Source organism: Pituophis catenifer, unplaced genomic scaffold (genome assembly GCF_029215685.1).
Source record: "Pituophis catenifer annectens isolate HBS135680 unplaced genomic scaffold, rPitCat1.0.hap2 SCAF_1, whole genome shotgun sequence".
In the NCBI taxonomy this organism is placed as follows: Eukaryota; Metazoa; Chordata; class Lepidosauria; order Squamata; family Colubridae; genus Pituophis; species Pituophis catenifer.
The window spans coordinates 98,955,599-98,975,139 of NW_027256881.1; the positions used below are offsets into that span (position 1 = coordinate 98,955,599).

General features: G+C 40.4%; 1 protein-coding gene across 1 annotated transcript; it reads right to left on the bottom strand.

The window, feature by feature from the left end:
• Nucleotides 1-10,156: 10,156 nt before the first annotated feature.
• MARCKS (myristoylated alanine rich protein kinase C substrate) lies at nucleotides 10,157-15,967 on the bottom strand. The gene is made up of 2 exons (XM_070932800.1): nucleotides 15,421-15,967; nucleotides 10,157-13,291 (listed from the first exon to the last, which is right to left on the bottom strand). The coding sequence occupies exons 1-2, from the start codon at nucleotides 15,520-15,522 to the stop codon at nucleotides 12,527-12,529; spliced, it is 867 nt and encodes a 288-aa protein (XP_070788901.1). The 5' UTR covers nucleotides 15,523-15,967; the 3' UTR covers nucleotides 10,157-12,526.
• Between the last annotated feature and the right edge of the window lie 3,574 nt (nucleotides 15,968-19,541).

Below are 19,541 nucleotides of genomic sequence, written 5' to 3' on the forward strand. Positions count from 1 at the left end.
TTGTGAAAGTTATGCCATCAGTCATAACAAAATAATCTACTCTCAGGATAGATTACAAAATTTATTGTGGTATTAGGGGAGATTGCCCAAATGGCATTAAACTTAGATTGCATACCAGGCAGAAAAAATAATAACTGAGTTCTCCAGATGAACCTATGTTCTTCCAGCATTTTCTGCTGGTGTAGAACAGTCTTCCTCAGTCAAGGTGCCCTCCAGATGTGCCTTCAACACTCAAAATTTTTAGCAGTAGCCATGGTGGTTGGAGAATTCCATAAGCTGAACCTTATGAATCTAGGGACCAGATGGGGAAGCTTCATTATAACCTTGAAATATTTTAACAAATCAGCTTAACCCATTTGAATACAGTAGGTGGACATCTCTTGAGTGATGCCTTCTTCTGAGTTAAGCTACTGGCCATGTGGGAAAGAATCCTTACTATCCAATTATCTAATTTAGAATTAGATTTAAATCCACCTTTCCACTGCCTCCTCTGGTTTTATTTAATAAACTATTAAATTAAAACTATAGACCATTCTCTTGGGTTACCACTGCTTTTAAATATTATCACTGTTTTTAAACATAGTAACAGTTTTAATTCATTTTTGTTAGCCCCTTTGAAGTAATTCTTAAAAAAAAAAAAACCTGACGGTTCATGATATATTTTTTTCATATAAAATTTTGATTCATATACCAATTACCAAGACATCCAAAATGTATCTGTTAGGTAAGGTGAGACATATCAACAACCTCTAATACAAAGACTTGGTTAGTTCTGTTAGTAATTTTTCTGCCAAGTTGCATGTTACTTTAGAAATAACTCACCTAGTAGATTTTTCTTATATAAATAATAAATACAGTTGCAGAAAAATAACTAGGCATGTAGACTTAATGGAAACATGAAGAGCCTCGGTGGCGCAGTGGTGAGAGTGCAGTACTACAGGCTACTTTTGCTGCCTGCCGGCTGCCTGCAATTTAGCAGTTCAACTCTCACCAGGCTCAAAGTTGACTCAGCCTTCTATCCTTCTGCAGTGGATAAAATGAGGACCCAGATTGTTGGAGGCAATATGCTGACTCTGTACACCACTTAGAGAGGGCTGTAAAGCACTGTAAAGTGGTATATAAGTCTAAGTGCTATTGCTATTGATACTTGTGTATTTCTTGTGTATGCTCATAGAAACTATACTACCAATGACAGCTCTTCTCTCGGATTCAAGTATAATATCTATGTGGTCACAAACAAAGTCCAATTCCCCTTGATTGCTGGTGACCCTTATCTAACCCTAACCAAATGCTAACTGTTACTTGAGAAGATTCCTGTACATCGGCTTTTAGTAAATCAATTAAATTAAACTTCCAGATGTGGATCTGGTCTTTCGTGCCTGATATAAAGCCAGCAAATTAGTAGCCTACTAAATCGAGTTGGGGGGGAAAATCCTTTTTAAAATTATTCCAGGTCCTAAGATTGCAGAAATAATCACGGATAAAAAGCAAAATTGTTCATTTTTCTGAAGGGTTATATCTAAAATAAGTAAAAGACATAAGGACAAAGGAAGAAAAAGCAAAGAACAAAACAAAATGCTAAGGCTGTAATTCTGCTCTATCTCCTGATATTTGTGTGTCCCACCCAACATAGCCCACTATATCATCATTTTGGCATTCTTCCAGGGATTTCTTAAAAAAAAAAAAGTGTGTGTGTGTGAAAAGGGAGAGAGAGTTGCTGACAAATACTGAACAAACATCCATGAACAAGATACTGATTTATTATGTTTAAGCTAATATATATGCTCTGTGCTGAGACATTTGCCAAGGGATGATACATTGAGTTTTCTCTCGCTTGTTTTCTTTTTAAACATCAGAATAATTTTCTCTTTGTAGAACAAAGATTATGTTACAGTTAAAACTGACACCTTTGTTCAGATTAGTAAAATGGCCTTGCACTTTCATTGGACAAATACAAATTTGGTTTGCTGGATAAATCTTGTAATGTGATGTAAAATAAATCACAAACCCAGTTTTAGTGGAGGAAGGTAAAATTATTGCCGTGAACTTTTTGCTGATGAGTGAGTTGGTTGTCTGTTGCATGACACATCTAATTATCTAAGCAGAAAGAATTCCATTGTTAGGTCTAAGGTGTTTCCTGCTGTAAGGGTTGCTAACGCTAATGCCATTTTTCAGAATGCAACTTTTGCTGAATCAGGAAATTAATTCAACTATCTAAAAATTCTGTCACTCTGCCAGTGAGATTTAATTGTATATAAATCCAAGCACATTCACATCCACAAACGTATACAGTTTAGTATGGAGTTTCTTAGCATATGGTAATATTATCTTCAATCATTGATTGGTTTATGACGTTATTGTTACTCCCATACAGTGTTTCACCTGTTCTTCTCTTATTTTATTTTATTTTATCATTTGTTAATTTTTTTACACCACCCATCTCCCCTATAAGATGACTCTGGACATCTGACAGGTTATAGATTACGCTTTGCCTTAAATTCTTTGAATTCTTAGAAATTCTTTTGCCAATATTATGTCATGAAATTATTGCTAATCTTTGAGATATCATTAAAAAGAAAAGTCTCTATTGACAATATTGCAGTTTATTTTGAACACAACATGATTCTGCTCATACCTTTTTTTTTTTAAAGTTCTATACCATCAATTTAATATTTCATTTTCAAAAAAATAGAGTTATGGTTATGGAGATTAAGGCATAGGATGATGTTTTATAGAATTGAGTTATACATACAATTTAGCTATACAGAATTGTTCAGCCAACATTCAGAAATCTAAAAAGCACTTTTCTTCGGCTCTGGTTTTCACCAGATAAGTGGTGTAGTGGAGTTCCTGAATTCCTCATCAGCATGACACACTGGAAAATTTCAACTCACGTAAGAGGTCTAAAATGTTTTATATCCTTGATGAACTGAAATACTACTACAGCAGATAAATGCAGTTGCAGAGAAATTTTTACTTGCTTTGATAACCTAACAGTCTGCATTTAGATTTAGTTCTCTTCTCAAGACAGGTTTTGTTCACATTAGTTTCTAAAAATGTAGACGTTCTTAGAAACAAAGCATGTATCAAGCCTCACTCCATGGAAATACAGGAAGGTCTAAATGTTACCTTCTGAGTTCACATCAATATTAAAGAGATCTTTGCTAGCATACTCTGAACAACAGAAGATGCCGTGAAGTAGCAGATGTTCTAAGTTATTAAGGTAGAGATCAGCTTTCTGTTTCTTTTATGATTCAAATGATTATAGGGAACTTGCTTAGCAAAGCTGAGAAGGGAAAGGCAATCTGATGTCAAGCAATGTGTATGCACTGATGCTACCAGCTGATCACAAAACTTCTGAGTAGGTAGCAGCAAACCATGGAGACATAAGTAAAGATTTTGGAGACCCAATCTCCAAATCTGCATCTTCAAGTTCTGAGACAGCTTCCCCTGACTTCTCTGCTGTTGGGCAATGCCTTCTAGGAAGGATGGTTGTTCCCCAGATCTAGCCATGCTAAGCCATATGTTGTTGGGTTACCAATTTAATCAGTGGCCAAATCCAAACTGAATCTTGAGCCCGAACCAAACAAATTGTTGGCTTAGCACAATGTGGGACCCCAGGCTTAATGGCAAAAAGGTAGATGTCATTCCACAGAGTATTGATCAAGCCAAATTCTGTATACAACTGGAATGACATGTTTGCTCATATGAGGTAGAAAAGAGGAACAAGCAGTATATGAAATATTAAGAATAAAGTTAAAATGAAGACTTGCTGGAAGTCTTTGAAAGAGAGACTGTGGGTGCAGCTCATCAAAAGTGAATTAAGTCCCATTTATTTTAGCATATGACTTTATTTATTTAGTGGATGGCAATACAAAGTCCCATAAAATCAGTGGATTTAAAGTACAGAGTTAAAAAAAAAAGTTTAATTCACACTGACCCAGAGGATTCCCAAAATTTTATAAAGCCCAAATTAATCCCTTTGCACCACATGATCATGTTGTTATTCTGTTTTTATTTCAGATGTTATTCTCATATTTAATTTTCTATTTTTTTTGTTATTATCAAGTATACTGTATTTTACTGATCAATGGCTATAAATAAACTTTACTTACTTCCACTGATTTGAATGGAATATTAGATAACTTTGCTACAATGCTTAATGCATTGTAAGCCGCCCTGAGTCTCCGGAGAAGGGCGGCATATAAATCAAAAATTAAAAAAAAAAAATTAAAAAAACTTTACTTGTGCAGGCATTGTGCTTTTTTCTGATGAAAGAACTCTGCTTAAGGCTGTGATAGGAATATGAAACATTCCTGCTGGCCTTACATTTCCTCTGTAATGACTCCTTTTACACACAACAGCTGCAATATCTCTGGGATGTCTGCCAATCTTACTACATGGTAAATAACTTTCTGGATTGTGCTCAGTGAGAGAAAGTTACAGAGAATGGTAAAGGCAGCATTTTTACCTATTTTGCCCAAAGAAATTATTGTACACAGTTCTGAGTGGCCTAATGAAAGTATTGCCTCTGTGGAATGTCAATAAGAAAACATGTTATTGAGAAAACCTAGAAGGTACATTCTATTCCACCTTATTATTTTCACGTTTTCCCAATTCAAGCACAGCCCTCTGCAGCAAATGTATTGGCATCTTCAAACTAGGAAATGGGAATCCCCAGCAGTGCAACACAGTGGCCTCTTGGTGGCACCAGAGAGCTGTCAGTGAAACACATGTCTGCCCTTCCCACCCCACAAACTTGCTGTATAAAGATTTAATCTAATAAAAAATGTATTTGCCTAGCCATTATTGAATCCTGCTTTCTGAAAAGCTAGAAGTATTGTAAATAAAATCTCCAATATAAGTTTGAATTAACATATGTAAAAAACTGAAAATATCCCTCTTGGGGCAGTTCTGTTTATCTTCCATAAGAAAAAAAAAATACCTACAGAGATACATACATGCACACAAAACACTACAGCATATTGCAAAAACTCATGTAAATTTTCAGAACAAATCTATGAATGGTTGAAATCTACAACAATTTCTTATGTTCCCAACGTGATACATTTTATGACCACAGCAAAGAACGTTACAGGCGAACCTCAGAAATGGGTTGCAATGCAAGTTAGTGTCCTTTGAATTAGTTTTGTCTCAATTTTGCCCTCTCTCAGGCTACACATGTTAATCAAATAATTCCAGAATGTATAAGAGCAAGCACAATCTGCTCATTAAGTATGGCTTGCCATTAACCCTTCATATCTACAAGCAGCAAAAACAGGTGTGACTCACTCTCCTCTATAATTCAGATTTGTTGCTGACAGATTTTTCTGTAATTCAGTAACTGGCTTTCAATAACATGGAAGATTAAAAAATTGTGAAGATTTGACTAGAGAAGGACAGAGAAGGAAGAACTGTACATTCCAGGACTGAGCTGGAGAAGTGGGGAAGCAGATTATTGTATCTTTTAACAGTAAATAATTGTGTACTGTGAATGTATTCAATTGTAATGTGGCTTCTCCATCCAAACTCTATTAGGTTTTCCATAAATAGGCATCCACTTAAAAAAAGCGTTTTGAATCTTAAAAAACTGATATTTAATATTTAGGGGAAGCTCTGATCTGCTTTCTAATCCAAAGGGAAACACAATCTGCTTTCAAGTACTGTGCTAGATTTGAGTAAATTATCACTGGCATTTTAAAGATAACACTGATTTAAAAAAAAAGTTATACAATGAAACTGAATTCTGGTTTTCTGCAAATTACAGAAGATGATTTATATCTTCTTCTTTTCAACAGCAAGCTTGGAAAAACTATGCCAGTGCAAATAGAAGCTGAAGTGTATTTTAGCAAAGACCTATGGGAATGAAAGGGCTACTCCTCCAGTTAGGAATACTATAATGAGTGATGTGATCACCAGGTTGGATCAGGGAATTCTAAAGCATTTGCACATAAAGATATCAGTCCATTAGTGACTGATACACTTGTGCTTGTACAATTGTCTACAGTCATTAAATTATGGATCAATCTCTCAAAATTAAAGGGCTGAATCCTTGTATTCTACTTTTCAGTTCCACTGAAGTGAAATGCAGAAAGGGTTAAACATATGTATAGTTCTTTGTTTAAAACAGGAAGAATTTTAGATACAGCATCTAAAAGACATCATATATGAGGAATGGGGAGGAAGAGAGGAAAACACAAGTTCTGACTTAAATAATACTCTTGCAATTCAGGCCATCATTAACTAACTGGGAGATGGGGAACCAACTGGTGTTTTTTATTACTATTTTGACATTATGCTATTTTCACATTATTCGACTTGCATTATTCCCTGCAGTGGGATTGCTTTGATAACTTTCGCTATAGGTCACTATAGGGATCTTTTACTTCCTCCAGAGGCGATAGATAACCATTTCATCATCAGAATAACTCCATCAGATGCAAATGAAGTTGAACCGATAAAATAGCAATAGATAAATCAGCTGTTTTGTGATTCTTCCTATAGAAGAGATTCCAAATTCGTTCTCACCTGTGTCCAGTCAGGTTCGGTCTATTTGCTCTCTCTTGCTTTCTCGCTATTGTCTCTGCAGCTTCATCATTCCAGATTGATAGTAATAGTACTACTAATTATAAACAAGCACATAACATTCCAGCCAGTGAAACAAAGGCACTTCAGAGCCATCAAGGTATCAGCCAAAGATCTCAGATACTGATGAGCATAGATTCTGAATAACAGTCTGTAGTATCCAAAAGTAAGAACAAATAATAGTTCAGCAAAGGTCTGAATGGAAGAAAAGCAGACCCCTGGCTCTGATCCAACAAAAACAGTAGCCCGTATATTTCCAAGGATTTCTGAAAGTGTGTATCAACATTAAGATTTATAAACACATACCGGTGCTTTTGTGCTGATAAGACATTTTAAAAATCCACTTCTATTGAATCCTTTTCTTTTAACTTCCTTTAGTTCGTCTTCTCTTCAAGCAACAATGACTTGGATTTCTTTTTTAGTTTAGAGGTAGAACTAGTCTTTTTTCTTTTAAAAAAAATGCAGATGACACTGCATATGCAGCAAGCTAATTCTTAAAATGGAGTCAATACATATCCATATTAAATCACAAACGTCTTAAAGCATGGGTGTCAAACTCGATCACATCACGTGACATCACATGACATCACAATGGGGGGGGTTGCCTTTACGGAGCCAGGATGGGCATGGCCTGCGTGTGATGCATCTGGTCTGCGAGCCACCAGTTTGACACCTGTCTTAAAGGATTCTGAGAGGCATGTGGATAACAAATTCATATTTACTACTTATTTCAGTTACATTGATTACTGACAATTTATTTCTACATTATCCTTTGTAATTATACACACGTATTGTTAATTTGTCATTCAAAAGTAGCTATCACTAGTTATACAGCAGTTTCTCTACATATGCTTTCCAGAAAAAGTTATACAAAAACAATTATTTGCAACATTATGCATCAGAAAAAAAAAGTTTCTAAAAAAACCTATCAAAATGCTTTTCAATTTTCTTCACCATATTTCAATTTTGAATCAATGTCTATGGAGATTCTCAGTCATCCATCCAGGTCATGTTGTGCCAAAGGTGCTTTTTCAAGAGGCAACTGGACTTTCTGTTTTTTCTTTGAAGACATTTCACTTCTCATCCAAGAAGCTTCTTCAGTTCTGAATGGATGGTGGGGAATGGAAGGATTTATACTCCTTGCAGACAGCTGGTCATTTGCATTCTTTTAGCTAGTTGTTAAGGGGGTCAAGAGGTCATCTATGTCAAAATTGAGCAGCCCTCTCTCAATAGAGAGGGAGGGATACAACATCATCTATCTCCAATCTACATAGTCTTTTCAACAATTCCAAGAAGGCTCCACACCCTTTTGCACTGCTTAGGTGACCCTGATGACACAGATAAACCTCCAGGTGGCCTCAATGACTCACTAAAAAAATGCACATAACCAGCTGTCTGCAAGGAGTTTAAATCCTTCCATTCCCCGCCATCCAATCAGAGCTGAAGAAACTTCTTGGATGAGAGTGAAATGTTTTCAAAGAAAAACCAGAAAGTCTAGTTGCCTCTTGAAAAAGCACCTTTGGGATTTTGAATCAACTATTAAAACCATTCTCTTTAATGTATTATGGGCATTTTCTATAATGAGCAAGTGTCTGCTATGCCGTATTTGTAATAGCTTAAAGTCTTGGAAACCATTTCAAAATCCCATTTACCAAATATTGCATGTAATACTCAGTACAGATCTTTTTAAATTTTTAGGGATACATGGAAATTCTCATAATTGCTCATGGTTGGTACAGACAACCTTAGTCACTGTAATTATCAACTGCCCAGAGTTGCTAGGAATCAGGTGGCATATAAACTTAAATAGTTGCTTCCCAAACCTGGATAAATTATTCAAAATTGGATAAAATGACTTTTTCTTTGAGTGATGACACACAAATCCAATGCACAATCACAACAGGGACTTTTAAATTGACTTGAAGTATTTTAGCTATATTGGGTAAAAAAGGACTACCTGATTTGTGGTTATGGGTAATGTAGGAAAAATTGGGAAGCACTGATTTACAATAAATCATTGTTGCTTTTGATGCTATTTAAACTCATTTATTTAAAAGATTTGCATGGTTTCCCATCTTAGAACACAAGCCTGGACAGCTCACAATAAAAAAACAACAACATAAAAATAAAACCCCAGCACTTCAATTAACTTCCTTGGATGCCTCCCACCAAACATGCGTCCATCTTGCTCAGTGCCAGGAGAAAAAGCCAGCTCTTTGTGGTTTTCTTTCGAGAGATAGATTATGAGATTTCTAATATTTTTCTCATTATTTCTATCTTCACAAACTGGATTTCCCATCTTGGGTGTCTATGTAGCCCTTGACTGTATTGTTGTTAAGAGCTGATCTTAAAATTTCAGTAATATTAAGTATTATTGATACTTAATATTTTTGAAATGTTTATTCCAGGTAAATTAGGAAAATAGTTTTAAGTTATGGTGTTTAAAAGTTATAATAAAACTTCTATTTTGTTAAAATATTCTGTAAGCTTTTCATCTACAAATACATTTAAGCATACACATATGTGCCACTTGTACAGCATAGGCATCTGCTACTGGTCTGCTCCATCCAAAAATATTAACCAGTGCTTCATTCTTTAGAAGCTGCAGAGATGTTCATTTTAGTGTGTTTAATTTATAGAAAATCATTAAAAGGGGATGGTTGTACTAGTAACAGCCTTATGTTTATGAGTTAAGATTAATAGACTTTGCAGCAAATCTTTCCTGAATAATCTAGACAAGTTGTAAAGAGGCAACAAGGCATTTCTTAGCATTCTCACTATCCTCCCAATCTTTCACCACTGGTCATACTGGGTAAGGCCAAGGCCAAAATATTAGGTGACCCAGTAGGCAGCTGGCAAAATTAAAACCAGTTTCCAATACCAGGACAAATTATCCAGCTTCTGTGTTGATTGTGTAATTAAAAGCTCTATTAGATTTACACCTTGCTTTCTATTGGAGAACTTGATGTATTGGTGGAAATAAAGCAGTGCATTCATTACACGGCTTTGTATAAATTACTTTCTGTATTATGTATGCACTTAATCTATACCCTTCCAAGAAAAAATTGTGCAGAAGCACATTAGTATAATTTGGGAAGGTTATATTTTAAGAATTTGGTACAACAGCAATGCCATCTTTAAAAAAAAATTGCAACTTGCATTAAGCTCTAAGAGCTTTAAGACCACATATTCTACATAGACAAATTCAATCCTAGGAGATGTTACTCTATAGTTGCAGCAAATGATGACTCCTTGGGATATCCCTCAGGACACAACCCCACAATCTACAATGCATAAACTGGCCTGTGTCCTATTTTGGCCCAGCTGAAACAATTTGGGTGGAGGAATAAAAGAAATAATTCCATTTAAATCACTCTGTATGCAGATGTAAATGACAGCTAGTTTTATTATTTTTAATGACTTAAAAACACATGATGGGCCAAGAGTCACAGATCAGGTGTACAACCACATCAATAGTCATCAAGAATTACGATTAGAAAAGTGTCTCACAGATGGAGTCCAAAAATGACACTGGTATGGAAGATTTTACATCCATTTATTTCATCCCATGGCCATTTAAAGCATAATAGTCAATACATTTCTAACACTACAGAGAAATACCAGGGTGACCAGAGTATATATACAAGCCAAAAAAAAAAAAATGGATAGCTGAGTAAGAGTATGTATTCGGAATGGAATCCATTGAACCTCATTCAGCCCAGATTTTGTTTTTTCAGGGAACAAGGTGCTAATGTGCCACTCGCTCATAAAATAAGTGTAATTGCTTCTAAAGCAAGTTACAACTGAAAACAGAGGGAAGGCAAGTTAAATGTAACACTAAATTTCATCTATAAACCTAGGAACAATGCTTCTTTGAATCAATTTCCATCCTCCAACAACATTAATACTTCATTATTTGTTTTTACAAAAGCCTACTACTGTTTTATTAAGGCCTGTTTTGCCCTGAGCAGCAAGGTGGAAATTAGCCCAAATGTCTAAACAGTTAAAAGGCAAGCACCAAGTGACTTTTATAGACAAATATAGCAATTTTTGTTAATGTATAGTTGGGAGTAGTATACAAAAAGTATTGCTCATTCATTTGGTAGAACAAACACTTTTTTGTTTTTTACTCTAGCCCAAACTTTCAGAAAAGGTTGTGTTCAAGTTAGGCACTGAAGTAATGTTGAAAATGGTTAAGAACTTGCATGTAAGATTGGACCTTTTGCTGTCTTGACACCTGAATTCTGGTGTCCCTGTTGGAAAACTCAGGTTCAGTCCCCAAGACATTCCAAACAACCACAGCTAAAGTGTCAAGTCAACTCAAGCTAAGAAATAACTAATATACGAAGGCGATCCTTAAGGATTTGATTACACACATACCCATTCTAGCTGAAGTCAACTGGTGCAAACATGTTGTGAACACATTTGGTCTCTTAATCTAGTTTCTCCCCAGAACTCAGTATTAGTCAATCAGGTGTCCACACTGGCATGGCCAGTTTAAAATCCAATTCACACATCTATTTAGAAGGCCTTAAAGATCTTCTGTCTACAGATATAAGTTTTAATAGGGCCAGGAGGCCATGCAATCTATACTACAGAAATTGAGAGTAATGTTAAGGGGCAAACAAGTGCCTTTTTTATACAAATTTAAACAATACAAGTAATCAACTAAGCTATCAAGAGTATCCAGAAAAAGAAACACAGCCAAATTCTACATTTTATTCACATTTATTTTTTCGCTTTTAGTGTGCTCACAGAAAATTAGAACACCTTAAGCAGGAATTTAATAGCAATTTTGTAAGCAAAGTTACATTCCATCTCTAAGTCAAATTGGTCAAAGCTTCTCCAGTATTTACAAAAAACATGATAGACATGATGCTACACAAAAACCATTGCATCTGAAATTGTTTTCTTTTTATTTTCAAAGACAACTGGAAAAAGAAAGCATTGTCTGCTGTCATCAAAAAACATACCACAGTATAAACAGTAACCATTCCACTTATCACAGCTTGGTTGAGTTTAAAATAGTGTGTGGTTTTTGTTTTTTTTAAAAGGTCCAAGATTACTGCAATTTTACAAAAAAAAATGGGCAGGGTGGCAAAAAGTTGCAAACTTAATGTGCTTCTGGATATCAAGATTTGTTTTTATACAATAGTCACAGTTAAAAACACCCTGCTGGTAATACATAATTACACTTTATTAAGGTCATAAACCAGCAATAAACAATAAAGCCTATACAACTTGTATTTCTACTTAATCACTGACTGGTACAGCTAACATGAGATAAGTGAAAGTTCCTATGGTTTAAATGAATTTCCTAAGACTATGATTTTTTTTAAATCTGAGTATTGGATTTTTTTTCTTTCTTAATCAAGACTTGTAGTGTTGTAAACCTTATAGAACATCTGCCTCACAAAATACATTGTAATAACTTTCTTTTTTTAAAAAAAGACTAACCCCTTATTTCCTGTGGCACATTTTCTTGGCAAATTATCTGCACCACTAATTCCCCATTGTGACCCCTATCACTTCATTTGCTATCCCTTATTGACTCCTCCATCTCCTTCATATATGGGCATGTCCATAGACTGACAAAAGAAAAGAAAGCTTACATTTTGAATAAAGATGCGAAGTATGCAATAAACATTAATACTGATGTAAAAAAAAAAAGGAGGAACAAGGCAAAGGGAGGCATTTAGTCTCTCCTCTACCGAGTTGGAATGGTGGTAACAGAATGATTTGAGATGGGATCTGTTGGTAGAGACAAAAAGAGAGAGAGAGAGAGAGAGAAAGAGAGAGAGAAAGAGAGACATCTTTTAAATCAATCCCTGGTTGTAGACAAGTTCTCCAAAACCAGTACCTGGCACCACTCCAAACAAACAAACAGGGGGGAAGAAAAGTTCAATCATCTCAAAATTGCCATTCTTTTCATTGCCTTGTTTTACTCTGCCGACTCGGTGGGTGGAGCTTCTGGACTAGACTCGGAGGCAGCTTCCTGTGAAGGAGCTGCTGCCGCCGCTGCCGCCGGCTCCTCTGCTTTGGCTGCCTCTGGCTCAGTTGAGGTGGCTTCGGTGGTAGCACTTGGGACCTGAGCCGCTGGCGCCTCTTCTGGTTTCTCCTCCGGCTTCTGTTCTTCAGGAGCCTTGGCCTCTTCTCCTGCAGGCTTCTCTGGGGCAGTCTCTTCCAACTGGGCTTCCTGGGAACCCCCGGTCTCCTCTTTGGTGTCCTCTGTGCTGCTACCAGCAGCAGGGGCGGAAGGCGACACCTCCTGGGAAGCCTTGGCCTCCTCGTTGCCCGCAGGCTCCGCGTCGGCCGCCGCCATGTCAGCTTTTCCCCCTTCCGAAGTGGCTGCACCGTCGTTCTCTGCTCCTTCCCCAGACTCCTTTTTGTTCTTTTTAAAAGAAAAGCCACTTAGCTTAAAAGACTTCTTGAAGGAAAAGCGCTTCTTTTTTTTTTTCGGGGTCTCATTACTGGAAGACGGGGTTGCTCCCTCCTCGGTTTTGGAGGAGGTCTCCCCTTCCACAGGAGAGGCGGGCTCTGTGCTCTCCGCTTCGGCGGTTTCCTTTTCGGAGGCAGCCTCGGATGGGCTCTGCTCTTCCTTGACCGACTCCTCCGCTGGCGCACTGCCGTTCGCTTGGACTTCCTCCTTGACAGCCTCTGCAGCTGCTGGGGAGGCATCGCCATTCACCTTCACGTGGCCGTTCTCCTGGAAGAGGAAAATGACTGTATTATTGGAGGGCACGCTCTCTTAAGACCCAGTACAAGGCAGCCTCCAATTGGAGACTTCATCTCCCAGAAGCTCCATCTACCCAATGGGGAAATTCTGGGAGGTGAACTCCAATCCAGAAGGTACCAAGGGAGGAAAAAACACTGCCTGCCACTTCTCCAAAGCAAAAGTGGAGCAACTCCGGTCTTGAAGCCCTGTGCCACAGCAGCCTCACTTCACTCTAGTCTAGTGGTTAAAGCACCAGGCTTTTTTTAAAAAAATGGGAGACTGTGAGTTCTAGTCCAGCCTTGGGCTGAAAGCCAGCTGGGCGACTTTGGGCTAGTCGCACTCTCTCTCCACCCTAGGAAGAAACCAATGGTAAACCACTTCCAAAAAAAAAAAAAAAAAATTGCCAAGAAAACTGCAGGGACTTGTCCTCCATGCTATTGCCAGGCTTCAAGATTGACTTCAAGGCATTCAAACAAAACAAATAAAAGAATGAATAAAAACCAGCCAAGGATTAGCCAAGCTGTTATGAGAGAGAGGCAGAGCCAGATCAAGTCACAAATTGGTGGGTCTGTGGCAGCACGTTGCCCCAGACCTTCCCACGGCTTTCTTGGGAGGAAAAGCGCGTGACGTGTCGCCCAAGGCTGCGAAGAAAGGAGAACACGCCACCCAAGAGCCGAGCCACGCCCCCCACGCCTTTCCTCCAGCTACTCTCTTAAGGGGCGCTACGCGGCGAGAAGCCCGCGTCATCATTCTCCAGACACATCGCCCGGCCCTCGTTCCGCGCTTTCCTTTCTCTCTCTCTCTCTCTCTCTCTCTCTCTTTTCTCCCTCGACAGATCCAAGCCGCTACCAAGCGAGCGTCGGCCTCTAGAGGGCACTGTGGCTCCGTCTTGCACTCCTCGAGGCCGACGGTGGGACAGCCCAGGGAACAACGCTGAGGGAGGAGCGAGCTCGGCCAGAATCGGCTCCAATGAGCGAACAAAGCTCCCCGCGTCCGCTTCTACCCAAGCCCGCTTTTGCTTTTCTCTCCTATCGCCTTTCCTCAGTTCCAAAGCAAGAAAACGGGCAACCCTCCTTTTTCCGCCTCGGTATAATCGAGGCAAGAGGCGCTGCCAACCACTCCACACGATCACATCTGTTGCTCGCTCTGGCGCGGGGCTGAAGGCGCCTCAAAGGTTTCTTTCTGGAGCAACTGCAGGGTGGCATATCGCGGGCTAAGCTGGCACCGGCCGACAGCACGGGTGGGGACGAGTCCCATACTTTAGTAGACCCACTACTGGAAAAAGCGCGGGGCGGATTACAACACCCTCGTTAAAATCCACCGCTATTCCCAGGTTCAAGCCGCGGCGAGGGACCCAGGCGGGCCAGTTTTCCCAGGAAGTGTGCCAATTTACGTTTCACACACGCAACGCCTTCTCCCCGCATTCTCATCCTAAAGCCGCCGAATTTTAGAAGAGCATCTGCGTTAAGCGGGCCACGGCGAAAGGGAATATAGAAGAGGCCACCAGAGCCCAAGCTGTTAAGCTACCGTACGAGCAAAGCCAGCCAAGCAAGATGGAGAAGGACAATTTACGCACGACAGCCCCTTCCCCTCTATAACGCGGACAACACTCCAGCGCCCCTAACCTCAAATCTTGCTTTTAGGTCTCTCCGGCAGTTCTATCACGATCAACTAGATCTCCCTTAGGCGCCAAAGGCGGAGGTGGGGGGGGGTGCAACAGCCTCTTAAAGTACAGGAAACCGCGGGAGAGCACATTCAATCCGACCACCAAAGCACATACAAGCCCAAAAAAAAAAAAAAAAAAAAGGATGGTGGTAAATTAGCGTTCCTGCGGAGACCAGCTAGGAAGAAGACACCATCCAGCAGGCAAGCATCTCGCATTGTCTCCCCACCACCTCTGCATTACACATAGAACCGATTCAAAAAAAGAAAGAAAATGAAAATGAAATCCCACATAATCACGGTGCCAAAAACAGCCAGTATTTGTTTCTAAAGAGAGAGTTGTGATCGGTTGAACAGCCATTCGCCCCCCTCCCGGAAAGAGAAAGGGGGCAGCAGAATAAATACATTGCACTCAGCCCAGAAAGCAGTAACAATCCATTAGCCGCTCCTCTTCTTACCTGTCCGTTCGCCTTGGAAGGAGATGCAGCTACCGCTTCTCCGGGTTTTTCAGCAACAGTAGTTTCGCCTTTTGCAGCGTTCTTAGAGAACTGGGCGCCCATGCTGGTTTATTCAACAAAGAAACTCGGCAGATCCAAAAAGAAGGCAAACAAAGAACAGTAGGTTCGTTCGTATAAAATGCTGGGCGACCAGCAGCCTGAAGAGCAGCGATATACACACACGCGCGCGCGCGCACACACACTCACACACCAGTGGGGGAGGAGGGGGGGAAAAAGAGAAGAGAGCCGAATGTGTTTAAATATATGCACTCCTTTTTTTTTAATAAAGCTGGAGAGGTCACAAAAAGACAGCAGCAGAGGAAGAAAGGGGGATGAAAAGGCAGGAAAATAGTCGAGCAAAAATATCAGAAGCCCAAGTTTAGTACAAAAAAAAAAAGGAGAAGTAATAAAAAAAAATTCCCAGATTTGTAGCCGTACTGTAGACAAGGGGAAAATGGAGAAATCTCCCTGGTCGCTAATAAGATGCGGAGTCCAACGCCCAAGTGCACAGATGAATGGGCTTCCCAAGCACTGACGGCAGCCCCCACCCGCCGTCCACCAATCAACGCGCCGCCAGACAAAAGAGAGGGCGGGGCCTCCAATTGGAGCGAACAATGGAGCTGGGATTGCAATAATTTGAATTCGGCCTTGGACTGATAATTAATACTCCGAAGAACATAAATAAATTAGTGGCATTAAGACTTGTGCTCTGATTTCTTGCTAAAAAGAAAAATCGAAGGATTCACGGTGTTTACTGCCCCCTGCCAAATGCTCCGTAAAATAATAATAATAAAGGGGAGGGGGGGAAAAGGATTTTGACTTGCAGGGTTGGTAGCCTCTGTTTGGTGTCTTGAGTCTCTCCCCCTCCCCACCCCTGTTAAGTTAGAGACAATGGTTTGACTTGTGTGCGTTTGTGATTTCATTTTCTCGCCCCCGCTGTCGCCCCCTCTATTCCTCCTCCCCACTCCAGCTTCTTAAAAAACAAACAAAAAAAAAACCAACAGATAGGGAGGGTTGGTCCTTTCCCCCCTTTAATTGGTTGCAATTGTTCAATTCTCCCAATTTGGAAGGTATTTAAACCACGTAGATCGGGTTTCGCTAAGGGAGATCATGAGTTGAAAATTATGAGGTCTGTAGGCCAGATGTGAAAAATGCTTTAAGCAGCTGCCGGTTACCTTGGCGGTAGAACGCTTAATCCCTTCCCCCAACAATACGGAGTGGGGGGGGAAAATGTGAGGAGCCTACAGCTCTAATTAAATTTCGCTGCCTGATTAGTTCTGATTTCAATCTTTTTTGGAAACTGCCGAGAATGCGAAACTTTTTTTTTTTTAAATGAGGAAGCTAGTACCGTAGGAATGTCGGTTTCTCCGTGTGTGTCTAAATAGCATCCACGTGTAACTGAAAAAGGCTTCCAACTCAATGGAGCTCAAATCTAAATCGTTTTATATGTTGCTTGTCGGAGCCATGATGGTTTGTATTGTATGACAATGCCAAGATTCTGGATTTCGAAAGAAAGATGGGGGTGGGGGTGTTTCGTCTTAAGAGCAAGAAGCAGCCGGATCCTATCAAGAGCGTCTCATTTCTCCACAACCCCATCCATGCCAGTGCGAGCAGATGCGCTTAACTGCTTAATCCTTGCTGAGTTGCTTCTTCTATTCCTTGGATTTAAATCACTACGGTGGAGCCATAGGAAACGTCGGAGAAAAAAAATATCTCTCGCTTCGTTGCTTGCAAAGCACATACCAAGGGGGTCGAGCGAATTACATATATTCCCCCGGAAACGTTAAGAAGCCGGTGGGCTGTTTGGGGAGGGGGAGAAAAAGGTGAAGAATTCAAGATTAATGGCATGTACTTTTTCCTCTCCTCCCCACCCCCTCCTGTTTCATTGTGTGATGAGTGCAGATTTATGCATTTGCCGCTATTCAGACCCCAAGCCCCTCTCCCCGGTACTGCCAACATTTTAGTATTTTTAGCAAGATGGCACTCGGTCAAGGAATATTTCAATTCTAGCGGGCAAAATTCACCACAAGGCATTTTTTTTTTGGTTTTTGTTTTTTTTTTTTACATCAAACTCCTCCTTCCTTCCTCATTGCCATTTCTCCCCCGCGGTATTCTTTCAGATACAATTCCTTTCTCCAGTTTAATCTACTCCGGGAATATGGATCTCCGGATGAAAAGCCATTCGTGCAAAACGCGTTTCTTTTTATTCTCATCTTCATTCCCCCCCCCTTCTTTTTAGAAAGGGGAGGGAACACGTTGTTTCAATTCGATGAATTATTCACTCTCTCCATTTTCCCTAAAGCTGCCTTTTTTTTTTTCTTTTTTGGCAGACATGCAGTGCCAACAAGCATGGCTTATCGTCCTTTAGGGAACCCGGGCAGGCAGTCGGCAAAGCTACAGTAGAAGAAAACCGACCCCTTTTGTGAACATGTGGCACTCCCGTCCGAAACGTAATCTGGATAAATCCATTAACATCCAAGGCGCTTGTAAAATGCACTTTGGAAGCCTGTTGATTTTCTTCACTGGGGGAAAGGAAAGGAAAAAAAAAAGGGGGGGGGAAGCACCGCGGTTACGTTCCATCTGCATTATCTGGTCTCTCTTGGTTCAAATTGCTGCGAATTCCGTCTAGAAGGCGGCGAGAGGCTTCTCTTGCAGCATCTGCATCAAAAGGGGTGGAGAGGACAAACTGACCTAGTCTGGGGTGTGTGTGTGTGTGTGTGTTTTCTTTCCTCCCTCCCTCCCTCCTTTCCTTTCTCTTAGTCTCATTTGAGAAGCTCGGCTCCTTTATTGCTTCTTTGTTACCGGCTGCATTGCTTTTTCAGGGTGCCTATTTACACGGTATCGGCTAGTTTCCTAGGTGACGGCCGGGGAAGATTCGCCAGGGAGGGAGGGGCTCGCGTGAGCCAGGCGCTAGAAGAGAAGGGTTGCTGAGAAGCCCAACAGATGGACCCTAAAGGGGAGGGAGGGCGGGCGGGCGGAGGAAGATGGGCTGACCCCCAGGCGGCGGGGAGGAGACTCCAAGAGGGACCGGTTGAGAGCCGAAGGAGCGGTTGATCCCAGTCATATGAACGGGATTCTTCCGTGGCTCGCTCGGTTTCCTCGCCTTGTCTTGGAAACGCACCTTATGGCGGGGGGGGGGGGGAGGTTATCGTCAGGAATAACGTCTTGGAGGGTTGCTGTAAGAGAAGACGCGGCTGGCGAGACTTGGAATCATTTATCTCTAGGCCTTTAGAAACAAAGCGGATGAAAGGAAAATGGCGGGAGGTGGAAGAGAGGAAAACGGGGGAAAGAGAAGATAAAAACCACACATGTATTAGGAAACGAGAGAGAAAGAGAGAGAGGGGTAGACGGCGGTCTTTCATCAAACGCCTGCTTCTTCAGACGCTGTAGATTCATCTCCTTTTTGGGAATTATGTGAATTCATGGCTTCAGACATCTGGCCAGTTTAGTGCACAATTTCTTCTGTTGTGGTGCAGGAGATCTTTTTAGATAAACTTGAGAAGAATCGGTGCCTCTTTCTTTCTGTTGCAATTCTGTGGCTGCTCTTGAGAAGCAAGATTCGGGAAGCCTGGAATTTTCTGACATGGATGTCATCTCTACATCTTGCCTGCCTGCCTGCTGTTGATTGGCAATGGAGAGGATTTAGTTGCTTTAAAAAAAAAAGCATACAAGTATTCTACAGTATTCCTTAAAAGCATCGAAGCAGCTTATACATCTATTTTTTTTACTATTATTAGCCTTGTTATCTTTACAGTGACAACCAAAAGTCACTGGTTGAATGAAGATTTGAATCTGAATCTGCCAATTAAAGTTGTTTCACAACATGCTTACCTGTAGGTAGCTAAACCATGGTTTCCTGAATTGCTCCAATTGTGTGTCCTTGCTCAACATATGCTGAACCACTAGATAACCACGTTTGGCTAGATCCACACACAGCAGGTGGAGTCATAAACTAACCAAGGGTTAGTCCTGAGTTTTATAAATCCAGCCAATGGCTCTTAATGTTTTACTGGGTTGCTCTTGCAGATATACATTTTTAGTAAAGTTTAGGTTAGAATTGCTCGTGGAAGGAGGGGGTGAGA

Bases quoted from the DNA above. Each gene is read 5' to 3' on its own strand.
- MARCKS (XM_070932800.1), bottom strand. From the start codon at position 15,522: ATGGGCGCCCAGTTCTCTAAGAACGCTGCAAAAGGCGAAACTACTGTT. The intron at 13,292-15,420 runs GTAAGAAGAGGA...TTCCTCTTCCAG, and splicing joins CTTCCAAGGCGAACGGACAG to GAGAACGGCCACGTGAAGGT.